The 23,648-nt window shown below is 40.1% G+C and overlaps 1 protein-coding gene across 1 annotated transcript in view; it reads left to right on the top strand.

Annotated features, from left to right (window-relative positions):
• Positions 1–1,126: 1,126 nt before the first annotated feature.
• The window catches only part of cacna2d1a (calcium channel, voltage-dependent, alpha 2/delta subunit 1a), a 107,619-nt gene continuing 85,097 nt past the window's right edge, over positions 1,127–23,648 (top strand). Inside the window, exon 1 of the mRNA XM_057855310.1 lies at positions 1,127–1,340. Coding sequence (XP_057711293.1) covers positions 1,261–1,340 — 80 coding nt within the window. The 5' untranslated portion in view covers positions 1,127–1,260. The remainder of the gene's footprint in view (positions 1,341–23,648) is intronic.

The following is a 23,648-nucleotide window of genomic DNA, read 5'->3' as shown; positions in this document are numbered from 1 at the left end:
CGAATTAACCCTGCGCCCCTGTTTAACACACCAAAATCCCTGTCTGCTCTAGATATAATACTACAGGATAGATTAAAATGTCGTCATAGAAATCCATTGATTGGACTGCTAGCAGTACATCTTGTTTTATTTTTTATAACATATCTATGGGCGCTTGTCCTCAATAATAACATATTACAAGACCGCAGGTGCAGCACACTTGTTCCCGGAAATAATTAACCACCACACGAGCGAAGTTTTTTACTTTTTTACTTCTTCCTACTCCTTTTCGAGTCTTATGTTTTGTTTGTATTCTTGTATAATCCAAAATGTGATGCATGTTTTCGAAATAAATTCAATGAATGAATGAATGAATCAATCAATCAATCAATCAATCCAAAAGGCGAAGTCGTTAATGGTGAGAGAGCGGAGTGCAGTTGTTGTGTGCAGCTAACATGGCAGGATGTATCTGAGGAGAACTTTTCTACATGTCCTTCCATGATCAAACGTAAGTTAATATCCCTTTCTTTAAAGAAAGTTTGTAGTGTTTACTATGGAATCGCTGCATTTGCGGCCATGTTTAACGTTACGCGCATGCGCAGAACCGCATCGTTGCAATTTTTGATGGGTTGCAAAATTTGTCAGAACCCGGTCTGTGAAAAAAAGACCCATGCAAATAACACAAGTCCGTGGTGCAAAAAAGGCTGGGGACCCCTGGTCTAAGGTGCTAGTCACATGATTTGTTCGAAAAATAATTTTGTCTCGTTATAAAATATCTTTTTTTTTCATTTCATTCATTTTTGTTGTGTATTTTATGGTTTTACAACTTTTATTGACAATATTTTACAGGAAACTCTTAATTGTAAAATTAATATATAGGAAAGTCAATTAAATGCAATTAAAGTTGCCTGGCCCCCCCTTTAACTCCGCCTAACCAGCTTCAGGCTGAGGCTGCGCCCCGTATTATTATGAAGTCTATGGATTATATATTAAAGTTTGTTCCATTTATGTACAGTACTTTTATCCGCTATTATCTAGTGTGAATATTCATGCAACACGTGTCCACGCCCACAGTCAAAAAAAAAAAAAAAAAAGTCGGGGAGGATTGCCCGCATCAGCTGTGGGAGTGAGGGGCGGTCTTTGGAGAGATTTGTCTCGTGCGCGTGTGCGTTCACGTTTGACGGACGAGCGTGGCAAAGCAGCACGCCGTGGATTTGTGCACCTTGGTTCATTTTGTTTGCCTCCTCCTCTTCTTTTCTTGCGTTTTCAGCCTCGAACGCAATGGATTACCGCGTGTGCATACTTTTGATGCTCTCCAGCGTGTCCTGCGTGTGTGGCGGCCAGTTCCCCGACGCGCACATGTGAGTACCAAAGTGACATTTGCTTGTTTTGATGGAAAAAAAATAAAAAAATAAAAATCCCCCTTTAAATGGAGGCAAACACGCGTCATGGAGGGGAGGACACCCAACTTGTGAAATATGATATTTTAGGGGGTAGCTATTCTGTGCACAGTTGTGATTGCGGGTGTGTTGTGCGTTGAACTTTTCCAAATCCTGGGGTTTTCCTTGAAATCTGTGGGGGTTTTTTTGTGTTTTTTTTTTTTTGTTAGTTTGTATACACACATAAGTCAGTGTTTTGTGTTTATTCTCAGTTTGTAAAAAACACAGAAACAGTTTTTTAATGGAAGAAAGTGTGTCTTGTTGAGTAGACTCCACAAATTTGTAACTGCGCGTTGTGTTTTGTGTTTATTTGAACCTTGAAATGAAGTAGTGTTACATGTTCATGAGTAGTAGTAGTAGATGGGTGAGTTTAATTATAATAATGGTAGTCCTATGGTCCAGGGGTATTCAACTCTGGTCCCCGAGAGCCCCTATCCAGCTTGTTTTCCATGTCTCCCTCCACCAACATACCTGACTCAAATAATCAGGATCATTAGCAGGCTCCAGCTTGATGAGCTGATTTGATTCAGGTGTGTTAAAGGAGGGAGACATGGAAAACAAGCTGCATAGGGGCTCTCGAGGACTGGAGTTTGATACTCCTGTCTTATAGTCCCTATTTGGGACTTTGTTTTTTGTAAGGTGCACTGTTTAAATGAAACCATAAGTAATGAGATGGCTGTACAGTAGAGCAAATAAGTATTTAGTCGACCAGCAATTGTGCTTCTTGTGATTCTTTACACCAAGCGTTTTACCTATTGCAGATTGTCTTCCCAGCCTGGTGCAGGTCTAAAATTTTGTCTCTGGTGTCCTTTGACAGCTCTTTGGTCTTGGCCATAGTGGAGTTTGGAGTGTAACAGGTGTGTGGACAGGTGTCTTTTATACCGATAGTGAGTTAAAACAGGTGCCATTAATACAGGTAACGAGTGGAGCCTCGTTAGACCTCGTTAGAAGAAGCTAGACAGCCAGAAATCTTGCTTTTTTACAGGCCTCTCTAATATTTTCAAGTGGGAAAACTTGCACAATTAGTGGTTGACTAAATACTTATTTGCCCCACTGTACTTCCATGTTTTGGGATTCCTCACTGTTGATTTTTGAATCAACAGTTTGTTTCTCTGAAATATTCCAGATGATTCTGAGCCGACGCCGCCCCGTCGTCTTCCTCATCGGTTGTGGTAGTGAGCCACCGTGGCACTCAGCCTAATGGCCCCTGTGCGATGATGTCAGACTTGCAGAGTATATTTCGCTAAGTGGATTGATCCACGGCCACTCAACATGGCCGCTTCTATATTCTCATTATTATGATGTGGATTTTTACACTGTTCTGCGTAGAAATAATATAGGTGAAGAGCCACGAAAGACGACTTTCAAAAGTTTGAGATGTTTAGTATTTAACGACAAAGATCAAGAGCATTATGTAACACAAATCATTTTTACGGTTAACTATAGCTGAGTCACTGGCTGGCACACACATCATTCACCAGTTTTGGCCTCGCCTTTTAACGGAATACACAAAGTAATTGTTTGATCATGCAAATCAATTTGTTTTCTGATATTTGTGAGAATTCTCGATTCTAGAAGTATTAATAGAACTACCAAGGGTGGATCAGTTGATACAAATCCCATGTGTATCAAGAGAAGGGTCATCGGACCCTAATTAGCATAGCTTTTGTGAGCATTGAGGTCCTCATCAGTCAGTCCCATTCACACTCGCAAAACCACAGGGTTTGAATGCTCTAGTTAGCATCTTGAGTGTTTGCAGGGCAGGACTGCCTTGGCAGTGGACCGCTGAGGCAGGCAATCGGGCGGACAACCTTTTTACATATTCCAAAAGCTGCAGTCTGCCAAGTATAAGGGACAGTGTTATAAAAAACCATTTTTTATGTAGTAACATATGACGCTTTGCCCTTTTCCCGGGGCTAAGTGTTGGAGGTTGTTGCCAAAGTAATTTTTCCTTCTGCGCCTTCTTTTTCCTTCTGCACCTACTTTGCGCCCACATGAGAGTGAGCCAATTCCTTTGCCAGACCCACCAAGAAGTCCACCAGTGTCTCTTAGGGGCAGTTTACATGGCGACTCTGCGACACGAAGACGCAATGACTGTGTTGCGGAGTTGCCTCGCGTGCATATGGTGTCAGCGAAGATGAAAAATTCTGAATCCTGCCTCCAAAGTGGTAGAATTCGATTGCAGGGGATTGAGGGGAGCTATCTCCGCATGCATATCAAAGGCTCCCGCGGCGCGACACCGCGCCGATAACGTCAGCACTCATACACGTCACATTGGGCGTGTGCAGCGGTGCCACTAAACATTAAAAACAGCAAATATGGAATGTCAGCTTTAATTTACTGTTTTAATAAAATTGTTAAATTAAATACCATAATTTTCGCACCATCAGGCGCACCTGACTATAAGCCGCCACCCACCAAATTTGACTAGAAAACAACATTTGTTCATAGATAAGCCGCACCGGACTATAAGCCGCAGCTGTCCTCACTGTATTATGGGATATTTACACCAAAAGAACCACCATGAAGCTTTGAACCAATTGGATGCAAACCTTCATTGCTTCAAGAAGCTTAATTTGGTCATTATTTCTCCCTTTGGGAAGACGGTCAACTTCTGCTGCCATCTGCTGTCAACACTGATGTTGTCCATCATGCCTCCTAGCATGCATTGCAGCACTACAGATGTAAATAACAATCAAAATTCATGTTCTGTGCTAATTATTCCTTCAGTTACTGTTCCAGTTGTTTCATTAATTCCTCGTTGTGGTATTTGGTACCACACTGTCATTAGACAATCATAATTATGACATGACACTGTCATGAGCATTAATGAATGCTCAAATTTGCTCACTTTTGAATGGATGTAAAATGACCGAGCTGGACATAAAATGAGTAAGGCCCATGATAGTGTCATGTCACAATGATGACAGTCTTATGATGTTGCTGTCAAATAAAGTGTTACCTATTAACCCAAAAAAATCAACAAATAAGCCGCATTGGACTATAAGCCGCAGGATTCAAAGTGAAGGAAAACAGTAGCGGCTTATAGTCCAAAAATTACGGTATGTTGAATTTTTCCATTTTTGTGCCTTTTTGAACAAAAGAAAAATGCCATCGCTTCGAGTGGGCGGGCATATTTTTTTCCGGGCTGAGGAACTTTGGTCGGGTCAAAGTGCATAATTCGCTGTCGCCTTGTAAATCTGCACTGCACCCTAGGGCCTGGCATGAATACTACATCTTTTTCATACGGAATTGCAACATTGTTCGAATGGAGACGGGCCCATATAAATACAAACATGAAATTTTTCGTCTTCTCGGAGAGCCACCATGTAAACGACCCCCTATATTCAAGATGCGAATTGCACTTATCCAGAGTGAAATCCGCCTTCACACCTAGGCAGCGACTCCACAGGAGTGTGTTTGTTGGGGGGTTGTCTGCTGGATTGCTTGTTTGAGTGGTCTATAGTTTGACAAAGCCAATTAGTCAGTTTGGTATCGGGGTCATTTGACGCCTTTCTGGTCTTTCTTTATAGCCCAAAAAACCTGTACTGCTTGTTTGTAAAGTGATTGTCTGAACCTGTTGCATTTAGAGCCATCTAACGGCGTGTTACGTATATGGCAAGCAGGGGGCTGAAAAGCCCCATGACAAAAGACTCTGTGACCTTTGCATGTTGTGGGTATATAGCAGTGTATTGATTTTCTGATGTTCTACGTCTTCTCTCAGCAATTTCTACCACTCCCCCCACTTTATTCTTCTTTTTTTTAAGGCTAACTCGATTTCATGCTCAGCTAAAGAGCCATGCCTCTCTGCTCGCTGTCTTGTCTCTGGCGATCTCCTCCTTAATGTGAGGAGGCACTTTATATGAACACAACATTGGACAGGGCCCGACCGCACTTCAAACATGGCGACAGGAAGTCAAGGATGAAAATGGGAAATGTGCGTACAGGTCGACTTGATCTTTGATTGGCAGAAAAGCTGCTGTGATTTTATTTTTCATTTTTTTAATGTTCAGCCAACGGATTGAAACGCAGAACTTTTACATGGGAAAGAATAAGCAACTCAAAGTGGACTTTCTCACACTCCCACTTTAATACCCTTTGCCCCGTCTCAACCCACTGGGATTTATTTAGACATGCACCCGTCTTTGGGGGAGGGGGCGTACACTCCCTCGGAGGGGCAACGGACAGGAAGTTGTGAGCCTACAGTGGTATAAAAAAGTATCTGAATCTTTTGGAATTCTTACATTTCTGCACAAAATCACCATCAAACGTGATCTGATCTTTGTCGAAATCACACAGATGAAAATACATATACATTAACTAAAACCACCCAAAGAATTATAGGTGTTCATATTTTAATGAGGATAGCATGCAAACAATTACAGAATGGGGAAAAATAACTAAGTGAGCCCTCTGCCTAAGGAGACTTAAAGAGCAATTGAAACCAATTTTTACCAAACATTTTGAGTCAAGTGTGTGCCCAATCACAAATGAGTGGTTTAAAGCTGCCCTGCCCACTATAAAACACACACCTGGTAAGAATTGTCTTGATGAGAAGCATTGTCTGATGTGCATCATGGCTCACTCAAAAGAGCAGTCTGAAGACTTGTTGATTTGTATAAAGCTGGGAAAGGATACAAAACCATCTCTAAAAGTCTGGATGTTCATCAATTGACAGTCAGAAATGTTGTCTACAAATGGAGAGAGTTTGGCACCGTTGCTTCAGTCCCGAGGAGTGGCTGTCCACCAAAGATGATGCCAGAAGTTCAGCGCAGAATACTCAGAGAGGTAAAAAAGTACCCTAGCGTGTATGCTAAAGACTTACAGAAATTACTGGCACAGTCCAATATCTCTGTGCACACATTAACTATATGTAAAACAAAGGACAAGAATGGTGTTCATGGGAGGATTCCACTGAGGAAGCCACTGCTGTCTAAAAAACAATTGTTGCTCATTTAATGTTCGCAAAAACACACTTGGACACTCCACAGAAGTTTAGAAAAAATATTTTGCGGACTGATGAAACCAAAGTTGAATAGTTTGGGAGGAAAAATGGAACAGCTCACCAACATCAATACCTCATCCCCACCGTGAAGCATGGTAGAGAGAGCATCATGATTTGGGGCTGTTTTGCTGCCTCAGGGCCTGGAAAATTTGCAATCATTGATGGAGGAATGAATTCAAAAGTTTATCGGGATGTTTTGCAGGAAAACCTAAGGCCTGAGGAAGTAAATCAACTTCAGAATGGTTTCAGAAGAACAAAATACACGTTCTTGAGTCCAGACTTGAACCCCATTGAGATGCTGTGGCATGACCTGAGGACAGCGATTCATGCCAGACATCTCAGGAATCTGACTGAACTACAGCAGTTTTGTAGAGAAGAATGGGCCAAGTTTAGTCCTGATCGATGTGCCAGACTGGTTTGCAGCTAGAGGAAGCATCTGGTTGAAGTTATTGCTGGCAAAGGGGGCGGGCACAAAATATTAAATGTGATGGTTAACTTCTTTTTCCCCATTCTGTCATTGTTTGCATACTATCCTAATTAAAATATGAAAACCTATAAATGTTTGGGTGGTTTTAGTTCAAGCAGACCGTTTTTTTCATCTGTGTGATTTTGACAAAGATCCGATCACATTAAATGGTGAATTTATGCAGAAATATGAGAAATTCCAAAAGGTTCAGATACTTTTTCATACAAAGTTCCTTTTGGACGATTTTTATAGGAAGCAACTCGTGTCTGTGTGTGTGTACCTCACATCCCCTTCCAATGTGTGTTGAATTTTTCCACTGCTCCGTTACCAAGGCAACCAGGGGAATGGCTAACAGCTGTTTGGATGGCAGGCCTGGCCAGTGCAAAAAGCACATCTGTATACTCCCTTATTTTAAATGACACCATTCAGATATTTTTAAATGCCGGTACTATTCTACAGTAGCTAATCAAATGCGAGTATCTCAGATTGTCCCGCCTACTCAGCACGCACTGGCTACCCAATGTGCTACGTGCGACTATTGGAGAAACGAGCTTGAATGGAAGTGAAGCGGGCTTCATCTCAGATGGAGAAAAGACAAATACAGCAACAGATAGAACAGACACAGTTTTGTCAGCTATTTTTCATCTGTGTTTAGTAGGGCTGCCGCTATTGATTATTTTGGGAATCGATTATTAACTAGTTAGTTCGAATAATCGAGTAATCGGAACATTTAATGCATTGAAGAATACATTTTAGGAGCTGTAAAACAAAGGCTTGCTAAGGTCGAATTTTCAAAAGAGCATTAACTGCGAATACTGCACAAAATAAATTTCGGCTAAATTGCATAGCAAAAGTCCGCTAGCTTAAATGCTATGAAATACTAACTTTTTTTTTTATATTGCTCTTAACAAATTGTTCAAACACATATTCCCACAAAAAACTGCTTGATATAGCTAGAAGATAAACCATGAATTTATTAAAAAATACATGTTTGCTTAAACAAACACTTACCTTGTGATGGTCTTGACAGGGAGCAACTGGATTCAGTCATGTTCAATGAGTTATGCCACATTCACTGTATTCACCGTACAATATTCACCCAAATCAAAACTAAATGCAAACGCTTTCAAAACAGACCTTTATAACGTCACTCTCATTTAATCCTCGTAGCAGAAAAATTTGATTCGGGGTTTTTTCTAATCGAATTACTCGCATTAATCAATTAATCGTTGCAGCACTAGTTTTGAGTGTTATCTGCATGTTCTGAACACGCATGGCATGAGTGACCTCCCGCAGGGCCATTCCTGACCAATATGGTACCCAAGGCAACATATTTGCTGGTATTGCCATTTTAATGAAATAATGACACATTTAATAACAAATATTTGCATTTAAATCCATGACACTTTTAGTCCCCCATACCACAGAACTATGTAATTAATAATTGCATATTTAACAGTGTATTTATTTAATTAACCTTGGCACTTTAAGGCAAGGCACATTTATTTGATTAGCACAATTTAACACAATGTAAAAGTGCTTCATATCACATGAAAATCAGGAAGAGACAATTTTAGTCCCCCATACATTTTGTCCAACTTTCTCTAAAATTGTAGAGGGAGTAAATTTAACTGACACTAATCCACAGTTGGCTGGATACTGAAAATATTTCTAAAACAGGCCTGGCTAATGATACAGTATAATTTAGCTTTAGCAGTATGTCATCTAAACTCTTTGTAAATAACCGCTAGCTTGCAAATGTGCTAAGTAAACGTATTTATGCAATTAAAAGTTTTTTTTCATCACAACAAACCTCTGTCTTTTTCACGTTTATGCCCCTCTTCTTTCTAAAATGCGACCCGGAGGGCTTCTGTCTTTTCATGACATCGTCGCCGTAACGTCGTTCAGTGGCGTACCGCAAACAACACGTCACTTCCGCTCATTAATATTCATGACATTAGCTACTGTTGCTAAGTAAGGACAAGTCACCGTTTTTCCCTAATAGGAAATGAATGGAAATCTTGTACGAAACAATTCTCTCTGAAAATGATGTCCCTGGTGTCAAATTCAATTGCAAAGATGTGGAAGAACATAAAAATGTTTCGTTAAAGAGACTGCTTGAGTGTCGAGGGCTGAAAAAGACGGAAAAAAACGAGCCAACCTTAGAATAGCCTTAGCTTTTTTATCGACACCTTTTTCTCATAAGCGGATTTTAAGGGGGGGGCAGTGCCCCCCGGTGGCCTAATAGTGTCATTGCATGTAATTGACTTTCCTATACATCTAAGAGTTGTAAAGCAATAAAACTGCAACAAAAATGAATGAAATTGACAAAAAAACATATTTTTATGATGGGTCAAAATTATTTTTCGAGCACCTTAGATGGTCATTTGCTTTGCATATAATAATAAAAAATATATATATATATACACAGTATATATATAATAGAAAACCATGTTTAAAAAATGTTTTTTTTCTTTGATTGAAAATATATATATATTTTTTTGATTAAAGCAACTTTTTTTTGGGATTGAATGATTCAAACACAAATGTCCTAATCACAATACGGCCCAAACAGAAAAAGGAGTGCTTCAATCAAAGAAGACTTTTTTTTAATGAAAAATTAAATGTTCAAATGCAAATTTTTCAATCGCAAATATTTTTTCGCATTCAAAAACTTTTTCTATAATAGAAATTCTAATCTTGATAGAAGTGATTTTTTCTTTTTGAAAATCTATACTTTTTTTGAAGAAACTTATTTTTTGATTGATTACTAAAGACAAAAATGTCCTAGCAAAAATGTGGCCCAAACACAAATTGACATTACTTCAATCAAAACACTTGCTTAAAAAGAAAAAAAAAAAAAAAACTTTCCCATGCATTTTGGGTGGGGGGAGGGGGGTTGAGTTTCAAATTTATTTTTGCATTCAAACACTTTTTTTTTTTTTTTTGATTGAAGCGACTTATTTTTGGGTTGAAAATATATATTTTGATTGAAGCAACTTTTTTTTGATCGGAAAATAAAGACACAAATCTACCTCCATATAGCTCCGCCCAGGGGATACAATTTTGACGAGGGTAACTACATTGGCTTGACACCGTTGGGCGTATCATATTCAATGGATGACAATCTTGGTGAAAAGTATAGCCCTCCTAAGCAGCCTGATTTAGAATTCCCCTCAAGAATGATGAGAAACAAAAAACGCTCATTGTCAACTATTATTATAAATATTCTTGTAAGTTAATTTTATTGCTGACACTGCGTTTCGGGGTCATCAACATGTTGTGCCACCCCGCCCCAAAAATCAAACTCCGCCTATGCTTTTTCTTATGCAACTGACAATGACATTCTCCTCTTTCAACAAGCTATCCTTTACCACCAGCCCTGTCTTTCTTATATATTATATCCTCTGGTTGTCCTATGTCTCTGACCGTTCTTGGGGGTAATTTATATTGTTAGTTTTGGGTAGTGATCGCAAATACTACTCAGCGACAGCCAACGAACACTTTCAATTTTTTCATTGATAACAAATCTTAATTCTATAATTTATTTACACTTCCCCTTTACTAAAGTTGTTTTTTTTTTACAACAGAAAAGGTCATGGTGGCAGTCAGATACCATTTTAATTCTTTTCAGATCATTCATTGTTAGACAGAAGCAGCACGGCACAACGTCACACTAAAAAATAAGCTAAAAATATCAAAATGGCTTACCTCTTTGTCCTCTGAAAGACCATGTCAACCCAACAAAATTTTTACTGCATATGAAATGTGAATTGATTCACCGAGCTGGCGTAAAAAATTGATTCATTTTTCACATTTTTTCCTCCGAGTTTTTGGTTTCGGGAAACGTATGAAGAAAACATCCTTCATATGTCGTCATGTCTACAAGTTCCAAAAAAGCAATGTGTGATCGGCATGTTCGTTTTTGAAAGATTACCAGAGAAAAGTAGCAGAATTAACATGGTTTATATGCGAGGGCGGGTATATAATGTCCCACTTCTGCTTTACTTCCGCTTTACGATGCGATGTCACAGTCTAAAAATAGCATGCGTGCAGTACGCAATTGTGGAGGCTAAAAATAACACCTTCAGGGAGCTAGCTGGTCTGCGCTTGAGATTAGAGACAGTGGTGAAATTACTAGGGCTGTCAAAATTAACGCGGTAATTAATTTTTTAAATTAATCACGTTAAAATATTTAACGCAATTAACGCATGCACGGAACGACCCACTCAAGCATTGCCGCGAACAGACTACAATGGCGTCGTTTGAAGTATATTGAGAGCTAAGGGCAGAGACAAGCAAGTGGAGTGGACGCAGGTGTTACCGGCACCCGCCAAGGGGGCCGCTGTTATTTTCAATGTGACCGGCATTGTCAGATTGAGCAGTGAAGAAGAAAGTGGTCGAGCGAGAGAGGGAGCGAGAGAGTAGAGAAAGTGCGCAGTTAGCGCAGGCTCAAGTGTTGCGTCCCCCACATGCTTTTGTTTTGTTAGTAAAAGTACCCACAAAAAGCCATCCGACGCCTCTCGGTGTTTAATATGTACGCCGCCATCTTCCTCAGGAGGAAATCAGATGAACCAAGCTAACCGACCACAACGAGCCAACATGGATCGCCGGTCCATAGCACCGCCAATTACCAAAAAGGGCGAATTTGTAACGCAGGCATTTATTGGAGTCGCGCTATTTAATGGATTAAGTGGTGGCATCTCTTCCATAGCTGTTAATAACTATTGTGGCCAGCGACATGGGGAAGATTAACTGGAGATGATCTTTTTCTTAACACCATGTATTGTACTCAACACAGAGAAGATATACCATTTGCAGCAACCACTGTGACTCATGGTTACTCAAATTCCCATCATGCATTTGGGCAGTTAAGAACATTTAAGTCGCTACAGTATCATTTAGTGAAAGCACAACAAAAATAATATTCGTATCTCTCAAAAATAAAATAATGTTCACAAAAAGAAAAGCGCTCAATGCAAAGAGATTCCCAATCAAAATAGCTATGCGAAATAATACTCTATTCAAACATTAAGTTTAGCTCAACAAATACACTAGATGGCAATATTTAGTCACAATATACAAACTATCAAAATTACTATAACTTGTACTCACATTTATCTTTTAAGGATTACAAGTCTTTCTATCCGTGGATCCCTTTCACAGAAAGAATGTTAACGTTAATGCCGTCTTGTGGATTTATTGTTATAATAAACAAATACAGTACTTATGTACAGTATGTTGAATGTATATATCAGTCTTTCCATTCAAACAATAAATTACAGAAAAATATGGCATACTTTAGAGATGGTTTGAATTGCAATTAATTGCGATTAATTACGATTAATTCATTTTTAAGCTGTGATTAACTCGATTAAAAATTTTAATCGTTTGACAGCCCTAGAAATTACCACATCACAGGAAACTGTGAAATGGGCAGAAGGCACATTAGAAAAATGATTTCATTATTATTTAAAGAATTATTACGATGTGTATTGTTGTTCTTTTGGTTTATTGTCTTGTATATATATTTTTTTGAATACTGCTATCATCAAACATTATTTGAACATTTTTCTTGGCGCCCTTTTGGACGTTGCGATGTATTTGCATAGCTCGCCTTATGGACTGTACGGGTCTGCCCTCACGCCATTTGTTGAATTCCGTTTTTGTCACCTATATGGACTCTCCCCAAAATATCCTTTTAGTAAATAAAAGCTATTATGTCCTAATATCTACTTGAGCGCAGCCCATTAAGGCACTCGAGGTGTTAAGTGCTTGAAATATCTCTCAGGTGCTTGTGGGGTGTGCAACAGAAAAGTGGGCTCTTGACGGCCCCTGATGGCTTTGCCAACGGTCTCCCTTAATGGAGTGGTCCTGGCGTTTAATACCAGCACGCACACAGCAGCAGGAGTACTCACTGCTACACTAAAGCGAAGCTAAAGGGTGAATCGAGTTGGCGGGTTCCGTAATCTAGTTATACACACACAAATTGTGTTGTTTTTGCTGTTTTTTAAATATATATTTTTGACGAAGTGCCGTCAGAACATTCAACGCTAACCCTCAATTCAAACCATTTAAAGCAACACTTGGAACCTTCTCAGTTTTGGTTGATTTTAGCGACATTGGTGGATAAAACCGCTAGTTTTTTGCCTTAAAGTGTGTATGACGCCAACAAGCATGTTTATTTCATATTTCAAGCTGTTTTATGCTCCTGAATGAAATGGCCCGCTTGGATGTGTGTGGAAGCGATAGTTTTATATATTCAATTTTTGAATCCCGCGCCATGAAAATGAGTAACTTCCGATTTCAGTCTCGGGTTTAGGACTAATGCGAATGTGACGTCACCCAGGTCAGTATCTTATAATACAGCATTGCTTTATAGCGTGCCAATGGACTGCAGATTCAGCTGATTTTGCGGATTAATTCGGTCATTTTTCGCATCACGCCAGCCAAACGGCTGCAGGGTTTTGTAGCTGCACCAGGGGAGAGGCATGTGAGCCTTTTTGGGTTTCAAAAGGTTCCTATTCATTGCGGATATTGGCCAAAAACAAGCCCTACTACTCTGGGACCATTGGACTTATGAGGAAGTGAGTAAACATCGTATTTTGTATTATGTCAAATACTGGGATCATGGCACACGTTTTAATACGGACGTAGCTTGCATTTTTGCCACTCGGCCGACGACCGGTGTTACCCCCCTCTATACTCTTATTGCGGTTTCGTGTGCCCGGTGATCTGTCAAATTTTCAACCTCATCAGAAATTGCAACTTTGTGTTAAAAATGGCCACGAATACAGCGATTAGAAAGTACACACTACAAACCTTCTTTTAATAAAGGAATATTTACTTACGTATGATCACGGACCGACATGTAAAAAAGTTCTCCTCAGACACATCCTGCCATGTTAGCTGCACAACAACTGCACACCACCCTCACTGTTTACGTGTATGCCATGTAGTAAAGCATTATTTTACGCCATATTCGTGTTGACCATGTGGCAGCAACGCGCGCCTCTGACATCGGCCAGTTTGTCCAGCTGCTTCCCCGGCTCTCGTGCCCGCAGAAGGGGAACGAGTGCGACGAGCTGTAACTTGCTCGCCGCCGGGCGGGTTGGTGATCGGCGAAGACAATTGACAACCCCGCCCCCGTGTGAGATGATCCGGACTAGTTTTGTATGACTTTTCGCTTCGAAAAGCGAAAATAAGACTTTGAGACGTCACTCGGTTCGGGTTAGCATGTCGGCTAGCTGTCACGCCTCTTAGTTTGTTTACATTCTCCAAAGGCATGGAAATGGTAAAAGCCGGACTAATTACGGTGGCATAAAATAACGTTCGGGAGGTGCGCCAGTAAAGGTGAAATCGACAGTTTTGACCATTATGGAGTAATTTTGCCGTGTCGTACTGAATAAATGCAGTTTTATTATTTCATATTCCATTCAGCACAAGACTGTTATTTGTCATGACCATAACATTGATTTAGCTATTGTGGAAAAATACTTCGATAAAAAGACTATCCTGTAAAAATATTAGAGTAGAGCGATTGAAACATTGACATTTTGCGGCTCTTCGTCGCATTTTCCTCGTTCCGAATAATTCCCCCGCAATGGGCTGAATTCTGAATCAGATGAAACCATGACACTGCCGACGTCATCGTCCTGTTGGGGACGCTAGAGCCCTATCATGGTAGGCGTGGCTAAACAGCAGATTATAAAACTAATTTCTCGTCATCTGCGCTTTGCCAAATTGTTGTATATAGTCGAATCGTCTCAAAATACTAATTCTAATTCACATAATAATGCTATTTAAGACTTTTGCTTTCATCCTGTCATATGCACTTGAAAGCAACACTTGGAAACTTCTTAGTTTTGATCTTAGCGACGCCGGTGGACAAAACCGGTAGTGTTTTGCCTTAAGGAGGACTGTGTTTCCCATGAGGACCAGCGCACACCCGCACAGTGTCGTAAAATCATGATCCCCCTGTCGCCTGCAGATGGATTAAACATTTTTGTTTCCAGCGGCTGTGTGAAGGATGAATCGTAATCAGGTAATGAATCCAGATTTGGCTAAACATTAGCATATGACGGTTAGCAACCGTGTGGCTAACCCTCCCTCCCACTCGGTTGAGGGGCCAATGTTTATTCTTTATATCCTGGTAGCTTGCCATTTTTTCCTCCTCAGACAAAACTTTTCTTGTTTTCTTGTGTTTCTTTTGTTGCTCTGCCATCTTTTCAGAATTGGCACAAAAGCCTTCGCATCTACTTACGTCTTTATAATGAATGGGGAAAGGGGGAAGTGATATCTGCCGTAAAGCAGTCAGTACATTTGTAGTTTTTTTTTTGTCAATAATCTCAAAGTTAATTAGTGCCAAAGCAATACAGACCCGCTCAAGTTATAAAATAGATGTCATTCAAATAGTTGTCAGTCGACATATTATCACAAATGTTATGAAAATATTTTATAAAGGTTGAAAAGCTACCTAGTGTTGCTTTAAGTTCTTAAATGATAGGAAATCTCCCATTTCAGCTTGAAATTGGCTTCTCCGCTCCGACAATATGGGGAAAGAGAATCATTTGTGTTCCGTCGGGGAAGATAACGAGGCTGTGAGACATATACAAAGACAGCAATTACCGTGTTATTGGCCTCAATACAAAAGATGGATGCCGGCGGTGGTCCCTCGGTGATTATACATGGCAGTGTTATAGGCAAACTTTTGTGTTTTATCTTGGCTTAACAATGTTGTTATGAAAAGGTCAGTTGTGGAAAACAAATACGCGGCCGCCAGGTGTGTTTGTGCTTGCTTTAAATTGGACGCCTTGCGGTCTGAACTTTTAGCGGGGAAATGGTCAATATCTGCTGCCACCTGCTGTCAACGCTGTTGTCATCCAACATGCCTCCTAGCATGCATTGCAGCGCTACAGATGTAAAAAGCAAATCAAAATTCCTGTTCTGGGCTAATTGTTTCTGCAGTTACTGTTCTAGTTGTTTCATTAATTGCTATTTATGGAATTTGGTAACACTTTATTTGACAGTGGTGCCATCAGACTGTCGTAAGACCATTATAATTATGACATGACACTAGACCTGTACGATATTGGAAAAAACTATTGTTGCGATTTTTCTGGGGTTTGCGATATATTGCGATATTATATTGCGATATTTAAAAATATATATATATATATTTTTTTTAAGGAAACTTTCACAAGATGACTTGAATAGCTGTTTGGAAAGACTTTGGAAGACCCACCATCACCACAGTGTACAGTGATCCCTCGTTTTTCGCGGTTAATGGGGACCAGAACCCGCCGCGATAAGTGAATAACTGCGATGTAGCGCAACCCACCGCCCCTTTTTTTTTTGGGGGGGGGGGGGGGTGTTTTTTGTGCTCAATGTATTTATTCAGATCTAGCATTGGAAAGAGATACATATAAGACATGTTTTTTTCTCACTTTTCCCCCCAAAGTGATTTTAAAAATGTATATAAGATAAAATAAGGTTTTTAAGCACTTCATATGTCATAATTATGATCAGTTTTAAACATAACTGTCCAACCCCAAATTTTTTTTTAACAACAATAAAGTACTGTAGTAGATAAATGCTTGGCTTTATTAAATGCTTCTGTTGATCTACCTTAGCTGTGATTCTTGGAGTGATATGTAGAATTTTCAAACTCCTCATGATCACTTCTGGCATTTATTTTATATGTCTCCAACGTCTCCACACACAATCATTCCAGCGCGGCTTCCTTGCAGAAACTGTTTAACAAATTAAACGATGATTGACACATTGCTCCGCTTTGAAGTCAGCGTCTTTGGCAAGATCAAAGTCTTTAACTTTAATAAGCAAGTGCAGCAGTGACTGAGAGGAACAAAGGGCTGGGAGAGGGAGGGTGTGAGGCTGTGCACAGAGCAGAAAGCAAGGCGTATGTGGATTAAAAAAAATAAAAACTATCGTGCGTGCTTGCGATGGGAATACCGCGCACATCGCGATGGCGATGTTTAAACGATATATCGTTCAGGCTTACGTGACACTGCCAAGATAATTAATGAATGCTTATGACAGATAACATTTTGTGTCATCTGGAAAATTATCTCACTTTTAAATGGATGAAAAAGATCAGAACGTGACATACAGTTGTGGTCAAAAGTTTACATACACTTGTGAAGAACATAATGTCATGGCTCTCTTGAGTTTCCAGTTATTTCTACAACTCTGATTTTTCTCCGATAGAGTGATTGGAACAGATACTTCTTTGTCACAAAAAACATTCATGAAGTTTGGTTCTTTTATGGCTTTATTATGGGTTAACAGAAAAAGTGATCAAATCTGCTGGGTCAAAAATATACATACAAGGATCTGAAAAAGCGAATCTTTGACTTGAACAAGTCAGGAAAGTCACTTGGAGCCATTTCAAAGCAGCTGCAGGTCCCAAGAGCAACAGTGCAAACAATTGTTTGTAAGTATAAAGTGCATGGCACTGTTTTGTCACTGCCACGATCAGGACGAAAACGCAAGCTATCACCTGCTGCTGAGAGAAAATTGGTCAGGAGGGTGAAGATTCAACTGAGAATCGCCAAAAAGCAGATCTGCCAAGAATTAGAAGCTGCTGGAACACAGGTGTCAGTTTCCACAGTCAAGCGTGTTTTGCAGAGGCTGCCGTGCAACAAGGAAGCCCTTGCTCCAAAAGCGGCACCTTAAGGCTCGACTGAAGTTTGCTGCTGAGTACATGGACAAAGATAAGACCTTCCGGAGGAAAGTTCTGTGGTCAGACGAAACAAAAATCGAGCTGTTTGGCCACAATGCCCAGCAATCGGTTTGGAGGAGAAAAGGTGAGGCCTTTAACCCCAAGTACACCATGCCTACCGTCACGCACGGTGGTGGTAGTATTATGCTGTGGGGCTGTTTTGCTGCCAATGGAACTGGTGCATGGGATAATGAAGAAGGAGGATTACCTTCAAATTCTTCAAGATAACCTAACGTCATCAGCCCTAAGATTGGGTCTTGGGCGCAGTTGGGTGTTCCAACAGGACAATGACCCCAAACACACATCAAAAGTGGTAATGTAATGGCTAAATCAGGCTAGAATTAAGGTTTTCGAATGGCCTTCCCAAAGTCCTGACTTAAACCCCATTGAGAACTTGTGGACAATGCTGAAGAAACAAGTCCATGTCAGAAAGCCATCAAATTTAACTGAACTGCACCAATTCTGTCAAGAGGAGTAGTCAAAGATTCAACCAGAAGCTTGCCAGAAGCTTGTGGATGGCTGAAGCGCCTAATTGAAGTGAAAATGGCCAAGGGACATGTTACCAAATATTAGCACTGCTGTATGTATATTTTTGACCCAGCAGATTTGATCACTTTTTTCTGTTCACCCATAATAAAGTCATAAAAGAACCAAACTTCATGAATGTTTTTTGTGACAAAGAAGTATCTGTTCCAATCACTCTATCAGAGAAAAATCAGAGTTGTAGAAATAACTGGAAACTCAAGAGAGCCATGACATTATGTTCTTCACAAGTGTATGTAAACTTTTGACCACGACTGTAAATGGAGTTAGTGACATAGTTTGCCGGTTGACACTTAATGACATCTGTCATAAGCGTTCATTAATGCCCAGCATAATGTCATATCACAATTATGACGGTCTTATGGTAGTCTTATGAAAGTGTGACCTATTAAACCAAATAAATCAACAAATAGGCCGCACTCGACTATAAGCCGCAGGGTTCAAAATAAGGGGAAAAACTACAGTGTATAGTCCGGAAATTACGGTAGACAAGTATAAGCTTGTCAAAGTGGAGACTCCCAGGTTATTTAAATATGTGTCTCTAGTAGACAGTTCATTCATATGTGTCATCACTCAAGTGTGTTACATAATAGTTCCCTCTTGTACACTAATTAACTATGCCCACCTCATTACCTTAAAAGCTTCTCTGAAAAGTGTCGACAATCGTCTGACCTGGTCAGTTTAACACAGAAGTTCTCGTCACTTTGAATGAACTGGAAATTACAGACGATTGTGCGATAAACGGAATATTTCTGACAAGACCGCATGAGAGAAAATTGAGATATTTGGGGCCACCCTTACTATTTACTCATGTTATGATTCATTTATAGTCTATTTTGCCTCCAGATTGTCAAATAAAAGCATGAAGCAGGCCTGGATGCTTTACAAGTAGGCGTCATTAGTGACTCAGTGACAAACGTGCGAGCAAAAAGATGCCTTGAGGCTCGCACGCTCCGATGACTTTCACACGGACGCCTTGGACGTATCCGCGAGCTGCGTCCCTTCCCGAGTTGTCGCCTTCCCAACCTTGCCGAGGAAGGAATTCTAGCAGGATTGGAAAAATAGCTTAGCAAACACCTGAAAAACCCAAACAGTTTCCTTTGGTGCTGCAATCAGCGTCCACCGGGAAGTCTCACATCCCGCTGTTACGCAAGTGGCGTTGATGGTTATTTGTGGAAGTGGCTAATTAGTCCACTCTGGATGGAGCCTGATTAAACAAGAGCCTTGAGATATTACATTCACCACTGCAACATGTTGCTCTGAATGTTTTCGGCCTTTTTCTTTAGTCCCAAATGAAGAGGTTATTCCAACCCCACCACTGTTGACATCTGAACCTAATTCCGAGGTGACACCGAGGAGAGTTATGCGCCGACAGAACTATCCATCCTATATCTGCCCCCGGCAACAAGCAGCTGTCCCCCTACGAGGCTAAATATGGCCGGCTCGCGTTACACTGTATTTGCTTTAAATAAGATAACACGGTCAGTCAAGGGGTCTTGTATCTGAGCCCTCCTCCATGGCAGGTCAACAGCCTGGTGGGACACCAGCTTCATTTTCTTTATGGAGCCACTCATGTATCTTTTATTTTGTTTTGTCCAATTATCCTTTTGCTGTGAATGGAAATGAGTTTATCACTCGTAGACGTCCAATTCATTGGAACTGGGAACCCTCCCATTTCCAATGGCTTGGACGTTTAGCTCTGTCAATGGCAATTAAGCAGCGTCTAATCATACAGTCCCTGACAAAAGTCTTGTCGCTCATCCATTTTGGAGAAACAATTGCTAATAACCTGACTTTAAATTATTCAATTGGTCTCAGAAATGGCTCATATGAAAGCTAAGACCCTCCCAAATGATGTTGAATGTACAAAAATATATTTGTTTCACTGAAAAAAGATTGATCATTTAATGAAGACATAAAGGTCAAATTTTAGCATGACAAGTTTTATCGCCTACAGAAAGTATTGTGAAAATTGAACAAAAAAATGTACTTTAAAAACAAATATATGTTACATAACATAGTAGTGGTGATGTGAGATCCAAATATAATATTTTGTGTGACTTCCATGGGCTTGCAGGACTGCATCCCTGCGGTTTGGCAAGGATTCATGCAATTTATTGATGAGGTCATCAGGAAAATCAAAGAAAGTAGTCTTGCATGCCTCCCGGAGTTCATCAACATTCTTGGGTTTCGTCTTCCATGCTTCCTCTTTCATCCTGTTCATGTCTGGTGAATGGGCTGGACAGTCCTGGAGGATCTTGATCTTCTTTGCCTTGGAACTTTGAGGTAGAGATTGAAGTATGTGATGGAGCACCATCCTGCTGCAGAATTTGTCCCTTTTTATGGTTAGGAATATAAGAGGCAGCTAAGATTTGTTGATATTTCAGACTATTTATGTTGCCTTCCACCGTGCAGATCCCTCGCACACCCCATACTGGATGTAACCCCAGAACATAATTTTGCCAACACCAGACTTCACTGTTTTCTGAGTGAATCTCGGATCCATGCGGGCTCCAGTAGGTCTCTTCCAATTTTTGCGGCGACTGTGGTGTCGTTCAATAGAAGATTCATCGGAAAAATCCACCTTTTGCCACATTTTCAGCATTCATCCTTTTGACAGGCTCTGGGCGTTGGCAAATGCCACACGTTTTTTTAAAACTGTCTGCACCCTGAGAGAAAAATAGTCTGAAATATCAACAAATCTTTGCTGCCTCTTATATTCCTAACCATAAAAAGGGACAGATTCTGCAGCAGGATGGTGCTCCATCGCATACTTCAATCTCTACCTCAAAGTTCTTCAAGGCAAAGAAGATCAAGCTCCTCCAGGACTGGCCAGCCCAGTCACCAAACATGAATATCATTGAGCATGTCTGGGGTAGGATGAAAGAGGAAGCATGGAAGATGAAACCCAAGAATGTTGATGAACTCTGGGAGGCATGCAAGACTGCTTTCTTTGATGTTCCTGATGACTTCATCAATAAATTGTATGAATCCTTGCCGAAGCCCGAGGAAGTCATACAAAATATTAAATTTGGATCTCACAGCCCCACTACTTAATTGGCTTATATTATGTAACATACTGTATTTTTGTATTTAAAGTACATTTTTTGTTCAATTTTCACACTACTTTCTGTGGGCGACAAAACTTTTGTTTTGCCAAAATTTGACCTTTGTCTTCATTTAATGGTAAATCTTTTTTCAGTGAAACAAACAGTATTTTTGTACATCAAACATCATTTGGGAGGGTCTTAGCTTTCATATGAGCCATTTCTAAAACCAATTGAATGATTAAAAGTCAGGTTATTAGCAATTGTTTCTACAAAATGGATAAGCGACAAGACTTTTGTCAGGGACTGTAGGCTTCATAATATATTGACGGGGCATGGGGCGCGAGGCCGATGAATAGGGGTCAAAGCTGACCAAGTGGAAACAGAGTTTTTTATTTTAAAAAGTCTTGTGAGTAAATGCTTAAATCCCTGAATTCTTTTTAGATGTGGACGTAAAACAGTCTAGATTCTTGGTTAAAAGCAAAAAATCGGGCAGTTAGCTACTCTTTATGCCACTGTGGCACTTAGCGCCACGAGCTTTTTACGTTGAAAATTCTTGTGAATAAATGCTTAAACAAAGACTTCAAAACTCAATTGACCTGACACTTCGTCATTGTTTGCGTCACGCCTTACCATAGGGGGCTGAACTTCATTTAGTAATAGTCATTTGAGGACGGCACACGCTCATGTCCAAGCCGGATTTAAACTATTCCGCATACAAACAGGAAGGATTGTCTCAGGAGTGATTTGTTCGAGGATTCAAGGTAATTATTCAACTTAAACTGGCCTCAGGTTTTCCTGCAAAACATCCTGATAAACTTTTGAATTCATTCTTCCATTAATGATTGCAAGATATCCAGGCCCTGAGATAGCAAAACAGCCCCAAATCATGTTGCTCCCTCCACCATGCTTCATGGTGGGGATGAGGTGTTGAGGTTGGTGAGCTGTTCCATTTTTCCTCCACACATGACATTGTGTGTTACTCCCAAACTATTCAACTTTGGTTTCATCAGCCCATAACATATTTTGCCAAAACGTCTGTGGAGTGTCCAAGTGCCTTTTTGCAAAAAAACGAGCAACAATGTTTTTTTAGACAGCAGTGGCTTCCGCAGTGGAGTCCTCCCATGAACACCATTCTTGGCCATAGTTTTCATATAGTTGATGTGTGCACAGAGATATTGGACTGTGCCAGTGATTTCTGTAAGTCTTTAGCAGAATCTCTAGGGTTCTTTTTTTTACCTGTCTGAGTATTCTGCGCTAAACTCTTGGCGTCATCTTTGGTGGACGGCCACTCCTTGGTTGAGAAGCAACAGTGCCAAACTTTCCATTTGTAGACCCCTTCCCTGACTGTTGATTGATGAACATCCAAACTTTTGAGATGGTTTTGTATCGTTTCCCAGCTTTATACAAATTAACAATCCGATTGCAGGATTTCAGACAGCTCTTTTGACCAAGCCATGATGCACCTCAGACAATGCTTCTCATCAATACAATTATTACCAGGTGTGTGTTTTATAGTGGGCAGGGCAGCTTTAAACCACTCATCAGTGATTGGGCAGACACCTGACTTAAAATGTTTGGTAAAAAATGGTTTCAATTGCTCCTCAAGTCTACTTAGGCAGAGGGTTCACTTACTTATTTTCCCCCTTCTGTCATTGTTTGCATGCTAGGCTCATTAATATATGAAAACCTTTCGATGTTTGGGTGGTTTTAGTTAAAGCAGAGTTTTTTCAGCTGTGTGATTTTGACAAAGATCAGATCACATTTGATGGCGATTTGTTTTTTTGCAGCAATGTCAGAAATTCCAAAAGGTTGGGCTAAGATTAGTCCTGATCGATCTGCCAGACTGGTCTGCAGCTACAGGAAGCGTCTGGTTGCGTCAGTTATTGCTGCCAAGGGGGGGGCACAAAATATTAAATGTGATGGTTGACATACTTATTTTTCCCCCTTCTATCATTGTTTGCATACTATCCTCATTAAAATATGAAAACCTTTGAATGTTTGGGTGGTTTTAGTTAAAGCAGGCATTATTTCATCTGTGTGATTTTGACAAAGATCAGATCACATTTGATGGTGTTTTTGTGCAGAAATGTGAGAAATTTCAAAAGGTTCAGATACTTTTTCATACCACTGTATATTCAATATATATATATAATATATATATTTACACACACAGCGACATTACATTTTTCAACCGAGAGAATATATTTGTGAAGTAAATTTTAAAGCAAGTACTTTTGTACTTGAGTAATTTCAGGTACTTCAGTAATTTTTTTGCACCTGTATCTGTGCTTTTACTTCAGCAAAAAAAAAAAAAAAAAAAGAGTACTTCATCCACGGCTGATCGGGAGCCAAAAAAATGAAATTGCCGCGACAGTACATAACTTTAATTTTGCTGTAATTTCTTGAATTATTCACTCATTGGCTG

Source organism: Corythoichthys intestinalis, chromosome 13 (assembly GCF_030265065.1).
Source record: "Corythoichthys intestinalis isolate RoL2023-P3 chromosome 13, ASM3026506v1, whole genome shotgun sequence".
Classification (NCBI taxonomy): Eukaryota; Metazoa; Chordata; class Actinopteri; order Syngnathiformes; family Syngnathidae; genus Corythoichthys; species Corythoichthys intestinalis.
The sequence above is the reverse complement of the archived record's forward strand: the minus strand, read 5'-3'. Positions and strand labels throughout refer to the sequence as shown.